At 66.6% G+C, this 18,787-nt stretch overlaps 3 protein-coding genes across 20 annotated transcripts; 1 reads left to right on the forward strand and 2 right to left on the reverse strand.

Moving 5' to 3' along the window:
* Positions 1 to 8,228, reverse strand: ZNF740 (zinc finger protein 740). Of its 4 annotated transcripts, none has more exons than XM_068921107.1 (8): positions 8,100 to 8,228; positions 6,583 to 6,806; positions 5,727 to 5,858; positions 5,524 to 5,610; positions 5,346 to 5,417; positions 5,044 to 5,167; positions 4,605 to 4,723; positions 1 to 4,348 (listed from the first exon to the last, which is right to left on the reverse strand). In XM_068921107.1, exons 2-8 carry the CDS (start codon positions 6,598 to 6,600, stop codon positions 4,259 to 4,261), a joined length of 642 nt encoding a protein of 213 aa, XP_068777208.1. In that variant the 5' UTR covers positions 6,601 to 6,806; positions 8,100 to 8,228; the 3' UTR covers positions 1 to 4,258. The 4 variants fall into 4 exon arrangements, with proteins under 4 accessions (XP_068777208.1, XP_068777209.1, XP_068777210.1 ...); XM_068921108.1 differs by having other exon boundaries at positions 6,446 to 6,806; XM_068921109.1 differs by lacking the exon at positions 5,346 to 5,417.
* On the forward strand, positions 6,919 to 15,525 carry CSAD (cysteine sulfinic acid decarboxylase). Of its 8 annotated transcripts, none has more exons than XM_068921071.1 (17): positions 6,919 to 6,986; positions 9,360 to 9,602; positions 10,223 to 10,401; positions 10,601 to 10,752; positions 11,250 to 11,376; positions 11,830 to 11,920; positions 12,209 to 12,315; positions 12,510 to 12,625; positions 12,823 to 12,902; positions 13,001 to 13,055; positions 13,163 to 13,279; positions 13,419 to 13,483; positions 13,780 to 13,861; positions 14,010 to 14,209; positions 14,353 to 14,404; positions 14,774 to 14,863; positions 14,969 to 15,525. In XM_068921071.1, the coding sequence occupies exons 4-17, from the start codon at positions 10,627 to 10,629 to the stop codon at positions 15,140 to 15,142; spliced, it is 1,482 nt and encodes a 493-aa protein (XP_068777172.1). In that variant the 5' UTR covers positions 6,919 to 6,986; positions 9,360 to 9,602; positions 10,223 to 10,401; positions 10,601 to 10,626; the 3' UTR covers positions 15,143 to 15,525. The 8 variants fall into 8 exon arrangements, with proteins under 8 accessions (XP_068777172.1, XP_068777176.1, XP_068777168.1 ...); XM_068921075.1 differs by lacking the exon at positions 6,919 to 6,986 and adding an exon at positions 8,305 to 8,609 and having other exon boundaries at positions 10,192 to 10,401; XM_068921067.1 differs by lacking the exon at positions 6,919 to 6,986 and adding an exon at positions 8,311 to 8,504.
* A 247-nt stretch (positions 15,526 to 15,772) lies between these two features.
* On the reverse strand, positions 15,773 to 18,100 carry LOC104152286 (death domain-containing protein CRADD-like). 8 transcript variants are annotated; one of them, XM_068921102.1, is made up of 3 exons: positions 17,934 to 18,100; positions 16,319 to 16,654; positions 15,773 to 16,227 (listed from the first exon to the last, which is right to left on the reverse strand). In XM_068921102.1, the coding sequence occupies exons 1-3, from the start codon at positions 17,938 to 17,940 to the stop codon at positions 15,941 to 15,943; spliced, it is 630 nt and encodes a 209-aa protein (XP_068777203.1). In that variant the 5' UTR covers positions 17,941 to 18,100; the 3' UTR covers positions 15,773 to 15,940. The 8 variants fall into 8 exon arrangements, with proteins under 8 accessions (XP_068777203.1, XP_068777205.1, XP_068777201.1 ...); XM_068921104.1 differs by having other exon boundaries at positions 17,997 to 18,081; XM_068921100.1 differs by having other exon boundaries at positions 15,773 to 16,248; positions 17,997 to 18,081.
* Positions 18,101 to 18,787: the final 687 nt, after the last annotated feature.

Genomic DNA, 18,787 nt, shown 5'->3' on the forward strand with positions numbered 1-18,787 from the left:
TTAGAAAAGAAAAACAATGACTTTTATTTAAATACCCTAAACGCCACGAAGGAACAGACACCACGCTACTGGTAAAAAGATACAAGTTTATAACAGCTTATAAAAACTACAGTTTAAAAGTGATGCTGGGTTACCCGCTCAGGAACGCGCGCCCTGGCCCCCTCCCGCCTCCCCTTCCCCCATAGCAAAATAAGTATATTTAAAAAAAAAAAGACAAACAAAAAAAAAAAGCCATGGGACTTTCCAGGGCGGCGCGGGAGGCGGGTTGGTCCGGCTGCGGGAACGGGCGCTGGCGCAGCTGCGCCGGGCTCGGGTCCTTCCTCTTCCTCGCGGTTCCCCCCGCCGCCGCCTCTCCCCTCCACCTCGCAGCGCCGCTGGGTTTCCGCCGGGCGCCGGGGCGGGCGAAGGTCCCGGAGCAAAACGGGGTTCGGCCCCCCCCGCCGCCGAAGGCTCGCGTGCAAGGTGACTCCCGCTGCACTTTTGCCCTCGCCGAAGGCGCAGACAGCGAAACTTTCGGTGGTCGCTGCCGGTTTCCGCTCTTCTTCCTAGTCAACCCTCGGCCCCCACCTTTCCCACGCCGGGCGCCAGCCGCTGCGGCCAACGCTTCTTTGCATGGGGGGTTGTTTTTTTTTTTTTTGGGGGGGGGGGGGAAACGTGCAGAAATGCTCCAAAAAGAGGGGAAAAAAATAAAAAGTTCCCGCCGAGCGGCGGAGGAAAGGGCCGTTTCCCGGCGGCGGCGCCTGCTGCTGCGGGCCGGACGGGGCCGCGCCGGGTCCGGCGGGGAAGGGACAGCTTCGGCGTTTAGGAGGAGGAGAAGCGACAAAGCCGTGTTGCAAGCGTTTTAACTTTCCACCTCGGGAGAGCCGTTGTTCCTCTCCGGGTGTGACGGAGGCAGAAGACGGCTGTACCGCAACCCCGTCCCGCGGTGACCCCACGCGGGGAGCGACTCCGTAAAGGGGCCAGAGACCCGAGAAACTCGACTCCCCTCCCGGCACGGCTGCCTCCGGCGAGGAAGTCCCCACCCAGCCGCAGGGGAGGAGGGTGGGGGGGTCCGGCCCATCGACCGCAACCGCTTCACCTGCTCCCGACGCGAAGCCGGGGCCCGGCTGACGCCTGCTTTAACCGTCTCGGGAACGAACCGTGTCGCCCGGCGGTCCTCGCGGGTGGGGGAAGAGGCGCTACGGGGACGGCGCAACCGCCCCGGGGTGACCCGCAGCTTTCCCCGTCCCCGAGTCCTGCGCGAGCCTCGCGGGGACCGAGACCTGCAGAGACACGAGGTACCGAGAAAGGCCGGGCAGGGACCGCGGCTCCTGCAGCCGACGACGGTTCCCGGCTGCCGCCCGACGAGCCGAAGCGCGGCCTCAAATCTCAAGTGGGGCTGGCCCTGCCGAGGGCCGAGCCGGGGCAGGGTGGGGGGCCAAAGCCGATTAAGTCAAAGCTCTTCTTGCAGCATCATCTGGGCCAAGGAGGTTTCCGGTTAGGCAACGCCGCTGCGGCGCCGGGCCCCGCGCAGGAAACTGGGCCGAGCACCCTCCTCTCGGCGCCCGGAGCCCCCGAAACGGCTCCGCGAACCGCCGCGACGCCAGGGAGCGGCCGGCAGCACGAGGCGCCGCGCGGAGCCCGGCCGCTTTCCAGCGGGGCAGAGAGGAGGGAAGCGGCGCGGCCAAACGCGCGGCTGCTGCGGTGCCAGGGCGTTAACAGAGCCTCCTTCCATCAGCAGCAAGAGGCCAACGGTGCAAAACTTCCCCTTCCCCGGCGGCAGCCGGACCCGCTTCGCCCCGAGCTCGGTGGGTCCCGCCCCACCAGGGCTGGGTGCTCTGCCCTGCGCCCATCCTAGACGACGGGGATATTCGGGGAGCAGGGTCGAGCGGCGCCGCGGGGAGCGGGACGGGTCGGCCGCGGGCGGCTTTATGGCCAGCCAAGGCCCCGGCGCGACAGAAAAAGAGGAAGAAGGTGACGGGGGCTGCGGGGAGGTAATTGGGACCGCAGGCGCCTGCGGCCTGCTCCGAAACGGCTGCGCTGCGCCAAGCCGGGTCGGCAGCCCGGCTCCCCTTTCCCGTGCGCCCGCCGGGCCTCCGCGCAGGTGCCGGCGGCCCAATTCGCCCCCTTTTCTCCCTCCCCCTGCCAGGAGCGCTGACCTGAAGCGGTAACGGATGTGCTTCCTCCCAGGGAAGTGCGAGTTCGAGCGCCGGCTCTGGGGCGGGGGGGTTTGTTTCGAGGCCGATACGGTCGGTGGCGCGGCACTGGCCGGTGTCGCCGGCGTGGCAGCTTTCGGGCAGCCTCGGTGCGCCCCGAGCCAAGCGCGTGCCCTTGGCGCGCTCCGGCAGAGCGAGCCGCGGGCTGGGGGTGGGTACAGGGGGAGGCAAACCTTCATCATCTTTGAAAACTCGCTCGCAGAACCGTCCTTGGCGGCCAGGAGGCAGAGGGCAAGGCAGGAGCGGCCGCGATGAAGCTTCGCTCTTGGCTTGTGAAGAATCAGCAATTCACCAACTTGCAGCTGCCGAATAGCCTGTTTTCGACGGAGGCTGGAGTTCGCCGCCAGGCACAGGCGGCTTCCCGAAGACAGTCTCTACAAGCAGAGGCGATTCCCGCTCTTCTCCAGTGTCGATGCTCAACGGCTACAGGCCGTGCTCTTGCCAGGCCGGGATGCGGGTGGCGTTCTGGGTCCGATCACAGGTGATCCCCATCGTGGCGGTGCCAGTGGCCGCTCGGAGCAAAGGGTGCCGGGAAGCGGGGACCCGCCGGCAGGGAGGAGGGGATCCCGGCGGAGCCGGAGGCGAGGAGCCGCGTCTCCTCGCGCAGCAGCCCACGAGGGCAGAGCTCTCCCTCGAAGGAGCCACCGGCGAGCGTGGGACAGGGAGCTGGACCCCTCCGGGGGCAGGGCTGAGAGTTTCTCCTGCTTGGTGGCACCTGGGGCTAGTGAACGTGGCTGCGTGGCACCAACGCTGCTCTCCTCGCGGCTCGGTTTCCTTCGGCAGAGGGAGTCCAGCAGCTCCCCTTGCCCGCTTCTACTCACCCCCTCGCAAGCTATAAGCCTCCAAATCTGCCCGAGCTGTTTCAGTCGAGGCTCCTTCCCTCGCCAAGACAGCGGGTGCTGGATTAGCATCAGCAAAACTTGGGAGAGTCGCACCTCCTCCTGGACAAGCCGCACGCAGGACGCCCCCGGCTCTCCGCTCCTGCCCAACCGGCTGATCCCAGACCCCGGGGCTCGGTTTTAACTTGTAAAAGGCCGAATCGTGGCCCTTCGCTGCCAACCCTAAGCCAGCCCGGCCTCCCCGCCACGCAGCGCAGGGGCCGTCGCACCCTGTGCCGGCGCTCAGCTGACGGCCTGAAGGCCGGCGGCCTCCCTCAGGGTTTCCCAGCCAGGGTGCGGAGAGCAGCGGAGGCTCTCCCCGCAGCCACGGGCCTGGCGGCAGCCCTGCGGGCATGCCGTGGGGCGATGCCTCGGGGCAGCAGGGGCCCAAGGCGGCAGGCTGCCAGCACGTGGCCTGACCCAGCCCCCCTTTTTTTGCCGAGACTCCCATCTCGCCGCTCGCCCACGTACCACACAGCTCTCCCCCAGCCCTGCCACCTCTTCCCCAGCCCCGCTACCTCTGCTCGCTCTTTGAAGGTGGAGCGGAGGGTAGAGGCAAGAGAAGCGAGCAGCCATGAACACGCCCAGAGGAAAAAAAAAAAAAAAAAAAAAAGGGAAAAAAAAGAGACTAGAAGTGAAAAGGAAAGCGCTGCAGACCTCAGAGCGACACCTCGCAGCTGAGATGGGCCCCTGCCTTTCATACCTGAATCAAAAGCCTCCACAGCCCTTTCAAACTTTCACTCTCTCTCTTTTCTTGGAAAAAGGGGTTAAAAAGAGGTTCCTCCCCGCTAGACTTCCTACCTGAGAGCCTAGTGTCTGCGTGAACCCGTCCATCGGCCGAAAGGAAGCGGTAAGGGTTTGAGGCAAGTGTCGCTACTTTGTTCTGTTTAGGCCTGCTTGTTGCTCAAAGCCTTTCCTGAGAGGCAAACGGTGGTACTTCAAAACAAAGGGGGAAAACAAAAGGAAGGTTTATACACAGCTGCCTGTGGCTTCTGCTGGTTGGGAAAAGATTCCAGATCATCTTCAGCTTATGTACAGTGTCAGGACCTCATCTGAAAGTCTAGGAGAGTGGCCTGCTCTCCCCTCCCCGCTCCGCGGCGGGGAGCTGGAGCAGGCAAAACCAGACGGAGAAAAACCCAGAGATCCCGTCCGCGTCCTGGCTCTTGCAAGGGGTCATCTCGGCTCCTAGAGCAGCAGCTGCGAGTCAGGGGTTTTGGTTTGGCAACCTTGGCACATTCGTTTGTGTCTAAGCAACCTGTCTGTCCTGGAGAAGCTCTGCAGGAGACGGAAGAGAAGACGAGAGGAGAGGGGGTTACGAGCCCTTGGCTGGCAAGACGCAGGCCACCGCGGTAGCGCAGGGCAGCGGGTTCCCTCCTCTCAGCTGCAATGCAGGAGCCGACAGCACGAGCAGCTGCTCCCAAACGCACCGTGTGCCAGGTGACAACTCCCCCGTCCCTGACCTGTCCGGAAGCGCGCGTACCAGCACCACGATCCCCCCGGATCCCACCCAGTGGGCAGAGGCGAGCGTTACCTGCATGCAGCGCTCACACTGATAGGGTTTCTCCCCGCTGTGCACGCGCTTGTGGCGCTCCAGGTGGTACTTCTGGATGAAGCGCATGTCGCACACGTCACACTCGAAGGGCTTCTCACCTGGGGGACACCAAGGGCAGGCGGTGAGGGGCAGAAGGGACCGGATGAGAGCCTGTCACCTTGTCCCCTGCTCGATGGCCATGGCATATATCTCTGCGCTGCTAATTCTGGCACACCTGACTGCAGGATCACAAAAGCTCTTGAATTAGGCAATTTCCTACCCATAACAAGCCAGGCTATTAATAGAGCACCTGTGCTCGTCAGGATGGAGCTAATGAGGTAGGAGCAGCCACAGGTCTGCTCAGGGGATCAAGCTCTCTTCTCTAGCCCAAGGACCAGAGCAGCCAGAGCCCAGCAGCCTTCGCGGCCCAGCCCTTTACCCGTGTGGATGAGGATGTGCCTCTTGAGGTGGTAGCTGCTGCGAAAGGCCCCATAGCAGTGCTCGCAAATGAAGTTCTTGGGGATCCTCAGCTGAAAAGAGCCATTCTGTTCGATCACCACCACCTGCAGAGCAGATGCAGCCTGTCAGCTGCCAGATTTCAGCCCTTCACCCTCCTCACTCAGAAATCCTCACCCCAAAGCCCTACTTTAGCCACGGGCCTGCCTGCCCTGTGTGGGCAGAGACGCTCCTTCCCCAAAACCTGCCGGAGCCCAAGAAACCTCCTCCTCCGTCCCGGCAAACCTGGCTGTCGAGTCGAGATCCTCTCAGCGAGGAACGGCTCTGTCCTTCGGCGCTGGCCACCCGCTCGCGACGCTGATGACAGCATAGGTAGGGAAGGTTGGTCCCGAGGGGCGCTGGCTCCTCAGCAGGACTCCCTCAGCCCTGCTCTGCCCCCACCGCGTTACGTCCCATTACCTGCCTTTTTAATGGATTTTTTTGGCTGCGAAGCTTCGGCCGTCTCCTCCTCTTTGCGGCTGCGAGACTTCTCGCCATCCGGACGGAGACCCTTTGGAGAAAACCAAGTTCAGGCCTCCTCCTGCGTCCCCGGCCCCTCTCCCCTCTCCCCAGAGCAAAGCGCGAGCGCGGCTATAAAGCTCGGGGCAGCGGGGAGCTCTGCCATACCAGCACGTCTGGGCTGCTTCCTCTCTCCCCGTTCTCTGCCTGTTTAGAGCTCTGTTTTGGCATCATCTTCTTGCTGGCCACCGTTGGCACGAGGCACACTCCAGAGAGGCCTTCGCAGGCCAGAAGACTCGCCTGCGGAAAGACAAACAAGCAGGCGAGCTGCAGGCGTGAGTTGTGCAGCGACCAGGCCGTCGCCGACCGGCCGGTAAGCAAAACACGCCGAAGCCCTGCGAGTGATGGAAACCGGCCGTGCTCAACCCCATGCAAGCGAGGCCGAGACCCCGTCGCGCCCGGTGGGGGGCTAGAGAGAAGGCAGAGGACCTAATCGCTACCAGGAGCTAATGGGAGAGTTTGGATGGTTGGTTCCCTGGAGCTCGAGCAGCGTTTAGGGAGCAGGTTCCCGAGTCCGTGACGTACGGACGCGTCCGTGCGCCGCCGGGCTGGGGAATCTCTCCTTGCTCCGGGCGCCGGCGGGCGGTACCGCGCCTCCGTGCGGTCCAGCAGCAAGGCGGGGAGGGAAAGGACGAAACCAGGCGTTCCCCAGCCCGGGTGCGAGGGACCGCGGCGGGGCTGCGGCGCCCCTCGACGTCACCGCTGCTCTGCTGGGCGGCAGCTACGGCGCGCGCAGCGAGTACAACCTCTCCCCTCGCTCACAGGGCTCTGCAGCTCCCTGTGGCGGCGGATCTTGGGGTACAGATGGGAAAATTGGGGCTCATTACCTGAGCCATCTTGTGTCTGTCTGTCCTCAACAAACGGATTGTAACAATTCTTTAGCCTTAATTCTCTCCCAGGAAAGAATTTTACGGTTAGAAAGACTGTTTCAGTTAATCATTTTTTTGCTGGTCTTGTCCAGTACCCTCCACTTTGCCGACATCTTTCTGGGATCGGGGAGCCCGGTGCCGCGGGTGCGTCGAGGCGGTTCCTCCTCAGCCCCGGGAGGGCCGGCAGGGCTAGGCAGGACGGGGACTGCCCGCACCGCTCTTACAGAGGAGACATCCCCTGGCCCGCTCCCCTCGGGGACGGGCGCCGGCTCCGCGCGGGGACAACGCTGCTGCGGGTCTTCGCCTGCCCGGCTGGAGCCTGCGGGGAAGAGGCCAACGGTTACACGGGATGGGGACGCCGCTGCGGCCGTGCTGGCGGGGAAGGGGACGACGCGGTCCCCGTGATGGCAGCGGGGACAGGACGGGAAAGCCCCAGCCCCTAGGACACCTCCGCAGGATGGGGAGGGGACCCGGCCTCCCCCGACGAGGACAATCCCAGGCACCAGACAGGGGTGGCTTTGATTGGGGGGGAGTGACATGGGGTGGGGGGGGGAAGTCACCTGCTAGGGGAATGATGGTGGGGTGAAATTGGGTAAGGGGAGTCTGCGGGGGGGGGGGGGTGACACCAGGCAGCAGAACATCTGGTGGGGGGGGGGGAGGTGACACAGGACTGGGGGGGAGCAACACGGGGAAAGGGGAGTCCGGGATGGGGCGACACCGAGCAGAAGGGGACATTGTTGGGGGGGGAAGTGACTCGGGATGGGGGTGACACCGAGCGGGGGGGACATTGTTGGGGGGGGAAGTGATTCGGGATGGGGGTGACACCGAGCGGGGGGGGACATTGTTGGGTGGGGAAGTGACTCGGGATGGGGGTGACACCGAGCGGGGGGGACATTGTTGGGGGGGGAAGTGACTCGGGATGGGGGTGACACCGAGCGGGGGGGGGGACATTGTTGGGGGGGGAAGTGATTCGGGATGGGGGTGACACCGAGCGGGGGGGACATTGTTGGGGGGGGAAGTGACTCGGGATGGGGGTGACACCGAGCAGGGGAGGACATTGTTGGGGGGGGAAGTGACTCGGGATGGGGGTGACACCGAGCGGGGGGGACATTGTTGGGGGGGGAAGTGATTCGGGATGGGGGTGACACCGAGCGGGGGGGGACATTGTTGGGGGGGGAAGTGACTCGGGATGGGGGTGACACCGAGCAGGGGGGTGTCGGGAGATGAGGGGGGGGTGACACCCCTCGGGGGTGGCACCTCTGGGGGGGGGTGGCTCTGCCCGGTGCGGCGGGGGGGGGGGCAGCCCCTGGAAAGGGGCGGAGCTCGCGGCCCGCCCCTCCCCCTCCCGGCCGGTAAAAGGGGGGAGGGGGAAACCGCGCGTGCGCGCTGGCCTCTCCCCCCCCCCCAACCCCGGTTATCGCCCCCCTCCCCCGCCGATGCCTCCCCGGTTGGGGGGGGGGGGCCGGGGCTGAGGCGGCGGCGTGCGCAGCCGGGCCCGGTGCGGAGTGCGGCAGGCCACCGGGCCCGGCCCGGCCCGGCCCCCCCCCTCCGCTTTTCCCCCTCCCCACCCCCGAGGCTGCGTGCGGGCGAGGAAGGGGCGGGGGCTCCGTACCTGCCGCGGCCCCTCCGCGCTCCGCTCCGCGCCGCCCGCCGCACCGACAAGTTTACAAACCGCCGCGGCCCCAGCGTCCCCCCCCCCCTCCCTCGGCCGCCGCCGCCAACCCGGAACCGGAAACACCCGCCCCCGCGAGCACTTCCGGCCGGGCGGGGCGGGAAGCGGCGGCGCCGCGCACGCGCACAACCCCCGCGCCGACGCCGCGGCTGCCGGCGCCATCTTGGAGCCGGGCGGCGGTTACCCGGGCGACCGGGGAAGGGAGGGCGGAAGCGTCTGCGGCCTCCCGCGCTGCCCCCCCCCCCCCACTTCCCAATTGCCCCTCGGTGGGGGGGGGGGTCTTGCCCCCCCCCCGGCCCGTATTGCCCCTCGGTGGGGGGCTGCCCCACCATAATTGCCCCCTCAGTAAGGGACTGACCCCCTTACACCCCGTTGTTGCCCCTGGGGGCAGCCTGGCCCCCCCCATTGTTGCCCCTGGGGGCTCCTCTCCCCACACTATTGTGCCTGAGGGTGGGTTTTAGCCCCCCCCCAAGCCCCCCGGGGGGGGTCCTGCCCCCCCCATCCCCTTGGGGGGTTGTTCCCTCCTCTGAATACCCCGCTGGGGGCATCCTTCCCCCCTGCCCCCTTATTACCCCGGGGGTGGCTTCTACCCCAGCGTACCCCTGGGCGAGGGGGGGGCCAAACATGGTCCTCCTGCCCCCCCCATCTCCATTAGAGGAAGGGGGGGGGAGTCTTCTTGGCCCTCTCGGGGACCAGAGCGGGGGCCGGGGCTGCCGGTGGCCCGGCATGGCCAGCGCGGGCCTGGCCCCGGGGCGGTGGGACGCGGCTGGTGGCCCCGAGGGAGCCGGGCAGCCGTTTGCTCTCCCTCGCGCTTAGGAAATCCCTGTCCCCATCCCGCCTTGGTTTTTCTTTTTTTTTCCCTCGTGGGATGATAACATCGCCTCCCGCGGGGCTCTCTGGCCCCTTTCCCTGGCCGAGCCCCGTGCTTCGGCTGCCCCCCAACCCCACCTGCCTCCCTGCCCTCCTCTTCCCCCGCCCGAGGGGCTGGGGACGCGGCTGAGGAAGCCGCAAGGATTGCCCAGCCTGCCGCCCGGACGTGCCCTCTCTCATGGCAGTCGTGTCCCACCACCCGCCGGCCGGCGGCTCTGCCCTGCTCCAGCCCTGCCAGGGAGACACCCGGGGAGAGGTGGGGGGGGGACGCTGGGGAGTCGTTCCTTTGCGCTAACCTTGTCTCCCTTCCCCCCCACCGCTTTTCTGCAGCTCCTCCCTTGAGATAGGAGATACGAGCCGGTACTTTGCAAAGTCCCCGTCGGCCCGAGCGAACCAGCTGCCTCCGGAGAGATTCCCAGCTGCGCGGCCGAGGCTTTGGCGCGGCGCCCGGCTGGCAGCGAGCCCCCTTCACAGCCGCCGGGTGCACCTTTAAGAGCCTCTTCGCGGAGAGCCGCTCTCCGACAGCTCCCTTGTACTTTGCCCCTTTGCGACACGGCGCCGAAACGGGAGCAGGTAACAGGGACGCTGAGGTCTTGCCGGGGGCCGCGAGGGGCCCCGGGGAGGGGAGGCCCTGCAGGGGACCTCAGGGAGAGCTCGGAGCTGAAACTGGCCCGTGCAGAGGGATGGAGACCTCCCGGCCTGGCTCCGGCTGCCCTGGTGTTGGCCCAGTGGCTTTGCCGTTCCTGGGAAACATCCAGCATAGCAGTGGGGGGTTTTTGGGGGGAAGGGGGTTCACAGCTGGGATGGAGCTGGGGCGATGGGCAGCGTCTTGTTCGCTGTCAGCCTGTCACCTTCTCTGTCTGGATAAGCTGGGATTTGGGGGCAGGGAGTGATTAAGGGGGTGCACTTGGACTCCTCTGTGTTTGCACAGCGCAGGGAGCCGCTGTAAAAGCAGCGGCTGCTCTTGGTGCCCGGGCAATGGGACGAAAGGTTGCAGGAATGCAGGCTGGCAGGGGGGTGGTTCTGGTCAAACTGAGCCCCGGAGGCAAAACTGAGACCTGGCTGAGGGATTTGAAGCACAGAGAGGAGATAAAGATGACCTGCCCGATGCAGATAGGAAGTGCGAAGGTCCAAGATTTCAGCTAACTCATTTACAGTTCAGCTTTTCTCTTTAATGCGGCGCCTCGTTCAAGTGAGGAGTTCTCTGCCCCGAGGCTGCAGCAGGACCCTGGAAAGGCTTCGCCCTTTGTGACAATCCCCTGTTTGTGCAAAGCGAGATAAGTAAGGGAGCATCTTTCCACGGCCTGCAGCAGAGCGCAGAGCGGCGGTGGCAAGGGGAACGGGAACTTCCCTGCCGGCAGATCAACCCTGGGTTCGTAGGTCTCTGCATCTGGTCCCCAAACTTGGGGAACGAGGGGTTTTGGGGCTGGCATTGCTTCTGGCTCGGGATCCCCTTCCCTGGGGGATGCCTTCCCAAGCCGTGCACGTGTGGCGCAGCCGGGCCTTGGTGCGTCTCCCAGTGGGGAGTGTGGCACAGAGTGACATCTGTCCTGTGCGTCTCCGCTGCCCAGGGGATGAGCAGGAGACACAACCCGTGATGGCGGAGAGCAGCAGCTTGGAGCATCCCGCCCTGGATAAGGCAGCCGGCGAGGAGTTCCTGCAAGAAGCCTTCCAGATCCTCCTGGAAGAAGTCGTCAGGAAGGGCATGGATGTGACAGAGAAGGTGAGCGAGCCCCGGAGCAGCCGAGCGAGGTGGGGGCCAGGGTAGGGGACGGTGCCGGGGCTCTGGCCAGATCGGCAGGGAGCCCTGTCCTGGGCTCTTCTGAGCCAGATCTCACAGCGACGTTGTGCCTGTCCCTGCCCCGCGCTCCTGCTACGGGCAGCCCCAATCTGGAGCGGGGGGTCAGGCAGCAGCGTGGGGATGGCTGTGGGTGACGGGAGGCAGCCAGCCTCGCTGGGGCCTGGGTCGCCTCCTCCCGCATGGGCCAGCCAGCAGCTGGGGACAACCCCTGGGGACCCCGGTGTCCCCCTTCGCCGACCAAAAGCAGCTCCTGCCCGAGGGACGGGCTGCGAGCCAGCCTGGGCGCTCGGATGTGGCCTCCTTCGACTGCCCCTCGAGCGGGTGACTGCTGCCTGGCTAGCGGCACCCTGCCCGGCAGAGCGGGATGCGTGGCCCCGGCCCGGAGCAGAGCCTTTGGGGCCTGAACCCCGTCCCCGCAGGTCTGCGACTGGAGGGAGCCCCGGGAGCTGCAGGAGCTGTTGGACCTGGAGCTGAGGAGCCACGGCGAGCCGCGGCAGAGAGTGCTGGAGCGCTGCCGAGACGTCATCCGATACAGCGTGAAAACCTGTGAGTGCGGAGGGACGCCGGCCGCCCCGGGGGCAAGCACGGCTCGCTCTCGGCCGATGCCATCCGGCTTGCCGCGTGTGAGACCGGCTCCGTACCTGGCGGTTCAACGTCCTCCGGGTCACGGGTGCAGCACGCCCTGCTCACGGCTTGGCTGCGCACCCTGCCACGCGCGCGGGTCTGGATGCGGCCCAGCTCACGGCCCTGCCACCCGCACAGGTGCCTGCTCGCAGCTCCGCCGCGCACCCTGCCGTGCACACGGGTCCGGACACGGCCCAGCTCACATATGTCACGGTTGCCCCCTCGTGGCTGTGGCCCAAGGACCCGAGTCCCTTGCAGGGCGGTGGTGACAGGCGTGCGGTGACGGGTGTCCTGCGAGAACCCGGGGACGTCTCGGAGGTGAGCTGCCCTCGCCTGCCTGCTGCTGAGGCCTCTCCCCGTCTCGCCCTCCCCCAGGTCACCCGCGCTTCTTTAACCAGCTGTTTTCCGGCCTGGACCATCACGCCCTGGTGGGACGCATGATCACAGAGGCCCTCAACACCAGCCAGTGCGTGCTTGTGCCTGGGACGGCAGCGTAACTGCGCGTGGGGATCTGCCATAGGCAGGGGGGAGTTTTGGGGGGTCTCATTTCCACCCCGAGGTTTTGGGGAGCTGGAAGGAGGGATGGGGGAGACCAGTGGAGCATCCAGCTCCACGTGAGACGGCTTTTTTTGGAAAGCCAGCAGCACTGGTGCAGGCGGACGGTGGCTTTTCCTAATCCGTGCCCTGCGCTGAGCTCAGCGGGTAGCGCTGTCCTGCTCATGTGCCAGCTGTCACCACGCTGTGGGTCTTCCAGGTACACCTACGAGATTGCCCCGGTGTTCGTGCTCATGGAGGAGGTGGTGCTGGCGAAGCTGCGGGAGCTGGTCGGCTGGAGCAGCGGGGACGGGATCTTCTCCCCGGGTGCGTGAGGCCGGCGGGCGCGAGTTGGGTTGAGCCCTTTCCATTCCTGGGTGCCAGGCCTGGACCGGCCCCCACCCAGCACGGCAGGAATCGCTGTAGGCTTCGTCCCAGCCCCAGCGGTGACTTGGCTCTGTCTCCAGACTGTCCCTCTGCTCCCAGCCAGCCGTGACCTCCGTGGTTTCGTCCCCTCGCAGGAGGCTCCATCTCCAACATGTACGCCATGAACGTGGCCCGGTACTGCCGCTTCCCGGAGAGCAAGCAGAAGGGCAGCTGGGCCCTGCCGCGCCTGGCGCTGTTCACCTCGCGGGAGGTACGCAGCGGGGCTCTCCCTCCTTCCTCCCTGCCCTCGGAGAAGGCGGCTCCTCTCCGGCAGATCTCAGGACGTCCTGCACGTTGCCTGCTTGGAGCCGGGACGTGTATGGGGACAGGAGGGGAGAGGGCAGGTTGGGAGAGGCTGGATGGGTTTGGGAGCGACCCTGATCTGATCCCTGTCTGCTCCCCTCTCAGAGCCACTACTCCATCCAGAAAGGAGCCGCGTTCCTGGGCATCGGCACCGACAACGTCTACCTGGTCGGCGTTGATGAGAGGTGAGAGCGTCCGGGCTGATCCGAGCCGGAGCCCGGTAGATCCCAGTTCTGCTGATTGACCAAATCCGCCCTGTGATTTTTTGCTCAATGTCCATCAGGGGAAAGATGATCCCCGAGGAGCTGGAGAAGGAGATTGAGAGGGCGAAAGCCGAGGTGAGGCTGGGGGTGGGGGGGGAGAAGGGAGCACCCGTGCGGGTTGGGGCGCTGGGGCAGAGCCATGCACGACGGGCTTCCCTCACCGCTGTCCCCTGCCCGTTCAGGGTGCTGTGCCTTTCTTTGTCAGTGCCACCAGCGGCACCACGGTCCTGGGCGCCTTTGACCCGCTGGGGAGCATAGCAGACGTGTGCCAGCGCCATGGCATCTGGTTCCACGTGGATGTGAGTGACTTTGGGAGGGGGAAATGGGGCCGCGTGGGTGTCCCGTTGGGTCCCCCCCGGGCCTCCGCACGAGCCCCGTCTTCCCCGGGGTGTCTCTAAGAAAGGCGGCTGCTCTGACACATCTCCTCCTGCCTCGCAGGCGGCTTGGGGTGGGAGCGCCCTGCTCTCCAGGAAACACCGGCACCTCCTGACCGGCATCGAGAGGCGAGTACCTTCTGAGGCTGGGGCTCTAGCTCAGAGCTGGGCCACAAAACGGGCTCAAAACTTGCCTTTTAAAGACTCACAGATCCAGGGCAGAGATGTGATCTCTCCCTGTGTCCTGCTGGGCTTCAGCCTGGGCCGCAGCACTGAGCAAGTTGTTGCTGGGATGAAGGCGATAGCCGTGGGAAGGACTATGCTCTGTTCCCAGCTGCGATTGCTGCTCCAGGCAGCGCCCGCCGGACTTCCAGCCGGGCTCGGGGCTCGCAGCCCCCCTGACCTGCTTTGTCCCTCTCCCGCAGGGCAGACTCGGTGGTCTGGAACCCCCACAAGATGCTGATGGTGGGTTTGCAGTGCTCGGCCTTCCTGCTCCGAGATGGCTCCGTAGGTCCCGTCACCCTCGTCTCCTCCAGGCGTTAGCGGGAGGCCGGGCCGGCCCGGGGGGTGACCCCGGGGGCGCTGGGACGTCCCTGCCCGCCTGTCCCGCGCTGTTGGCGCTCACCGCCCACGGGCTCACGGCCATCTCTCGCAGGGTCTGCTCCAGCGGTGCTACGGCGCCAGCGCCACGTACCTCTTCCAGCCCGACAAGTTCTACGACGTGTCCTACGACACGGGCGACAAGACCATCCAGTGCGGCCGCAGGGTGGACTGCCTCAAGCTTTGGCTGCTCTGGAAAGCCGTGGGGACGGAGGGGCTGGAGAGACGCGTGGACCGGGCCTTCGCCTTCACCAGGTAAGCGCCGGGAAGGCGCCGGGGCGGCTGTGCCCTCGCGTGACCGCTTTGGGCCAGGTCGCTGGCTTCCCTCGTGCCTCATGCTTTTGAAGCACGGTTGGTCCTGTCCGACCCTGTCTGGTCGCCCTCTTGTTTGTCCCCAGATACCTGGCGGAGGAGGCGAAGAGGAGGGAAGGCTTCCAGCTGGTGCTAGAGGTACGGCCTGCCTAGCCGAGGAGCTGAGGGTGCCTGGGAGAGACTGAGCGGTGGTACTAGGACGAGCACGGACCCCTGGGCTCTGCTCCCTGCTCTAAGCATGGCTCAGCGGCTCTTTATGCCTCGTTCCCCCACTTGGCAACTGCCTAAGGTGATACCGGGCCATGGGCAAGCACCAGGGAGGCATTGGAAGGGGACCTGCCACTTCCCAGCTGCTTCGGGGGGGTCTGTGAGCTGAGATTTAAAGCCCAGGGTGCTCCCAAAATGGGGATGGGGGAGAACACGTGCCCTCCAGACCCCCTTTTTCAGAGGCTACGGGTGGTGCGGCTTTAGGGGCCCCCGCTGTGATGCCGTGTCTTCCTCCTGCAGCCGGAGTTCGTCAATCTCTGCTTCTGGTTCGTGCCGCCCAGCCTGCGGGGCAAGGAGGGCTCTGCCGATTACTGGCCCAGGCTGGGCAAGGTGAGCGCCCGCGTTAGCCCGCTGCGGCCAGCCCCGTCGAAGCCCTGAGGCCCGCGGCCTGGCCCCGTCACACCACGGATCCGAGCGCGTCATGTCTCCGTGCAGGTGGCTCCCGCGATCAAGGAGCGGATGATGAAAACGGGCTCCATGATGGTGGGTTATCAGCCGCACGGTGCCAAGGTCAACTTCTTCCGCCAAGTCGTTACCAACCCTGCGGTCACCAGGGCGGACTTGGACTTCTTTCTGGATGAGATCGAGAGGCTCGGCAGGGATCTGTAGGGAGCCCGGGGAGCTCGCGTGGCCCCTGCTCTGCTCCGTCGGCTCCTCTCCACGCTAGAAGGCCGCGGTGGATGCTTGCTCGTTGAGCGGACCTGCGTTCCCTGCCCCATCCTCTGCCAGCCGCTGCGTAACGTGCTTCACCCCACCTCAACATTAACCTGGGCCGCGATCCTGTTCCCTCAGCTTTTCCCTGCTTCATCCCCCTCTCCACCCTCTTCCTCGGAGATCGTCCCAACCCGAGAGCCGCAAGCGAGGGTGTGCAGGGCTAATTCTCTCTCGAAGCTCCCTGCGCTCTGCCCCCACCCCGGCTCCTCTGCATCCCCACGTCACCCCGTCCGGGCAGAGCACTGGGGCCATCGCCTAATAAACGTGGAGCAAATGCAGCAACGGCTCTCCCACCCGCCAGGCTCTTCTTCTCCGGGGGAAGAGGTCTTCCAGAGGCGTCGAGGCATCCACAGGCATTGATGAGGTTTCCCGGGAAAAGCGAGCAGAAATTACCCCAATGCCTTTTGTTCTCCAGCTCCCTTCCTTGATGAGAGGTGTCGGGGTGGGACCTGGCTCTGGGTACCCTCTTGTCCCCCAGCCCCCTCTGCGGCCCGACCCCAAGGATGTCTTGCTGGGCTACAAGGGTAGGACAAATATACTTTTACTGCTCTGTTTTCAGTATAAAAAGGCCATGAGAAAGGCCAGGCGAGGGCGGGCAGGGCCAGAAGTCTCACTGCCTCGGTGAGATCTTGGCCTTGCCCCGAGACCCTCCGACTGCAGGTCAGCTCCCCCCAAGCTCTGCTCCGGTGCCCCTTAGAACCCCCCAATGCTCTGGAGGTAGCTGAGCACCTCGGGGTCCATGTTGGCCCTGGCCAGGCAGGCGTAGAGGTGCTGGGCCGTGGCGTGCTGCTTCTCCCTCCTGCGCCACTCCCGGAGCATCTCGAAGATCTGCATCACGGCGCTGTTGGGGTTGTCCTCTCGGATCTGGTCCAGGCGGCTCCTCTCCAGGCCCAGGCACTGGATCCCCACCTCCTGCCACTCCCTGCCCATTTTTTGGGCCACCTGCATGAGTTCCCTCTCCAGCAGCACGCGCTGCTTACCTGCCGGGCAGAAACACGGGGCTGGGAGGACACGTGGCCTCGGCGGGCAGAGCCCACCCCGCGTCCTCGCCGGCTCCGGCCGCGTCCTCACCAGCGCTCCTGATGGAGGAGGCCATGATGGCCGCCGGCAGCTTGTCCTCCAGCCTGCCGGGTGATGTGGAGGGGCTGGAGACGTCCTCCCAGCCGGGGAGCTGGAAACGTTGGATGAGGTCAAGGTAGGAGAGCTGGCGGAAGAGGGCACTGGTCTTGTGCAGGGCCTGGCCGGGGAAGTGCTGGAGCAGGAGGCTGCAGAGGTCGGGGCGGGTGGCAGGACGCAGCTTGCTCAGCGGGATCTGCCCCTCCAGGAGGTACTTGAAGGCCTGGAACTGCTCCTCGGAGAGGGCGAGCTGGAGGGCCAGCAGGGTCTCGCGCTCCTCCTCCGCCATCCCTGCAGCGGCGTCCGCGGTGGCCTGGCTCGGTGGCTGTCCCCATGCCCGGCCTCGCCCCTGGTCCCCCCCAGCTCGCTATGGGGCCCAGACCCCCCTGGTCCTCCCCCCCACCCCCCACCCCAGCCAGCTGTGCAGCCTGGACCCTCTGGTGCCTGCCCTCCTCGCCATGGGGCCTGATCCCCCCCGGTCCCCCCCCCCCCGCCTGCCATGGGGCATGGACCTCTTAGTGTCCCCCTCCGTGTCCCCAGCCCGCTATGGGGCCCGGACCCCCAGGTCCCTCCTGGTGCCCCCCAACCCACCATGGGGCCTGATCCCCCCGGTCCCCCCCCCACCTGCCATAGGCTGTGGACCTCTTAGTGTCCCCCTCCATGTCCCCAGCCCGCTATGGGGCCCGGACCCCCGCTATGGGGCCTGGATCCCCAGGTCCCTCCTGGTGCCCCCCAACCCACCATGGGGCCTGTTCCCCCCAGTCCCCCCCCCCCCACCTGCCATAGGGCGCAGACGCCTTGGTGTCCCCCCCGCGTCCCCAGCCCACTATGGGGCCCGGACCCCCTGGTCCCTCCTGGTGCCCCCCAACCCACCATGGGGCCTGATCCCCCCGGTCCCCCCCCCCACCTGCCATAGGGCGCAGACGCCTTGGTGTCCCCCCCGCGTCCCCAGCCCGCTATGGGGCCCGGACCCCCAGCTCCCTCCTGGTGCCCCCCAACCCACCATGGGGCCTGATCCCCTCGGTCCCCCCCCACCTGCCATAGGGCGCAGACGCCTTGGTGTCCCCCCCGCGTCCCCAGCCCGCTATGGGGCCCGGACCCCCAGCTCCCTCCTGGTGCCCCCCAACCCACCATGGGGCCTGATCCCCTCGGTCCCCCCCCACCTGCCATAGGGCGCAGACGCCTTGGTGTCCCCCCCGCGTCCCCAGCCCGCTATGGGGCCCGGACCCCCAGGTCCCTCCTGGTGCCCCCCAACCCACCATGGGGCCTGATCCCCCCCGGTCCCCCCCCACCTGCCATAGGGCGCAGACGCCTTGGTGTCCCCCCCGCGTCCCCAGCCCGCTATGGGGCCCGGACCCCCAGGTCCCTCCTGGTGCCCCCCAACCCACCATGGGGCCTGATCCCCCCGGACCCCCCCCCACCTGCCATAGGCCGTGGACCTCTTAGTGTCCCCCTCCATGTCCCCAGCCCGCTATGGGGCCCGGACCCCCGCTATGGGGCCCGGACCCCCAGCTCCCTCCTGGTGCCCCCCAACCCACCATGGGGCCTGATCCCCCCGGCCCCCCCCCACCTGCCATGGGGCGCAGACGCCTTGGTGTCCCCCCCGCGTCCCCAGCCCGCGGGGGCCTCTCACCGCGGCGCCGCTACCGCTCCCGCGCGCGCGAAACGGCGCCGGTGGGGGGGGGGGCGGGGGCGCTGCTCTAAAGGCGGGGGGCGGGGTGGGGACAGGAGGGGCGTGGCCTGCATGGGGTGGGGGCGTGGCCTGCATGGGGTGGGGGCGTGGCCTACGGGGTGTGGCCGGGGAGAGGGGGCGTGGTCTGCCGAACAGGATGCTGGGCGTACGGGACAGGTCTTGGGGAGGCGCCTGGGGCAGTTGCGGGGGGTGTGTGTGGGGGGGCATTTCGGGAGGAGCTGTGGGGGGGCAGTTAGGGGGCACAGGGGCTGTGGGGGGGATTCAAGGGGGCTCGGGGGCAGTTCTGAGGGGCTGTGGGGGCAGTTAGGGGGCTGTGGGGGCATTTCAGGGGGGCTGTGGGGACAGGGGGTGCAGGGGCAGTTCTGGGGGGCTGTGGGGACAGGGGGTGTAGGGGCAGTTCTGGGGGGCTGTGGGGGGCAGTTAGGGGGCTCAGGGGCAGTTCTGGGGGCCTGTGGGGGGCAGTTAGGGGGCACAGGGGCAGTTCTGGGGGGCTGTGGGGGGCAGTTAGGGGGCTCAGGGGCAGTCCTAGGGGTCAGTTTGAGGCTGTGGGGGCAGTTAGGGGGCATAGGGGCAGTTCTGGGGGGCTGTGGGGGGCAGTTAGGGGGCTCAGGGGCAGTCCTAGGGGTCAGTTTGAGGCTGTGGGGGCAGTTAGGGGGCTCAGGGGCAGTTCTGGGGGGCTGTGGGGGGCAGTTAGGGGGCTCAGGGGCAGTCCTAGGGGTCAGTTTGAGGCT

This window comes from Struthio camelus, chromosome 28, assembly GCF_040807025.1.
Source record: "Struthio camelus isolate bStrCam1 chromosome 28, bStrCam1.hap1, whole genome shotgun sequence".
Classification (NCBI taxonomy): Eukaryota; Metazoa; Chordata; class Aves; order Struthioniformes; family Struthionidae; genus Struthio; species Struthio camelus.

Bases quoted from the DNA above. Each gene is read 5' to 3' on its own strand.
- CSAD (XM_068921071.1), top strand. From the start codon at position 10,627: ATGGCGGAGAGCAGCAGCTTGGAGCATCCCGCCCTGGATAAGGCAGCC. The intron at 12,903-13,000 runs GTGAGAGCGTCC...AATGTCCATCAG, and splicing joins CTGGTCGGCGTTGATGAGAG to GGGAAAGATGATCCCCGAGG. The intron at 14,864-14,968 runs GTGAGCGCCCGC...GTCTCCGTGCAG, and splicing joins ACTGGCCCAGGCTGGGCAAG to GTGGCTCCCGCGATCAAGGA.
- LOC104152286 (XM_068921098.1), bottom strand. The intron at 16,249-16,318 runs GTGAGGACGCGG...GTGTCCTCCCAG, and splicing joins CTCCTCCATCAGGAGCGCTG to CCCCGTGTTTCTGCCCGGCA.
- ZNF740 (XM_068921107.1), bottom strand. The intron at 4,724-5,043 runs GTAAAGGGCTGG...GGTGTCCCCCAG, and splicing joins GCACATCCTCATCCACACGG to GTGAGAAGCCCTTCGAGTGT. The intron at 4,349-4,604 runs GTAACGCTCGCC...CGTCTCCTGCAG, and splicing joins AGTGTGAGCGCTGCATGCAG to AGCTTCTCCAGGACAGACAG.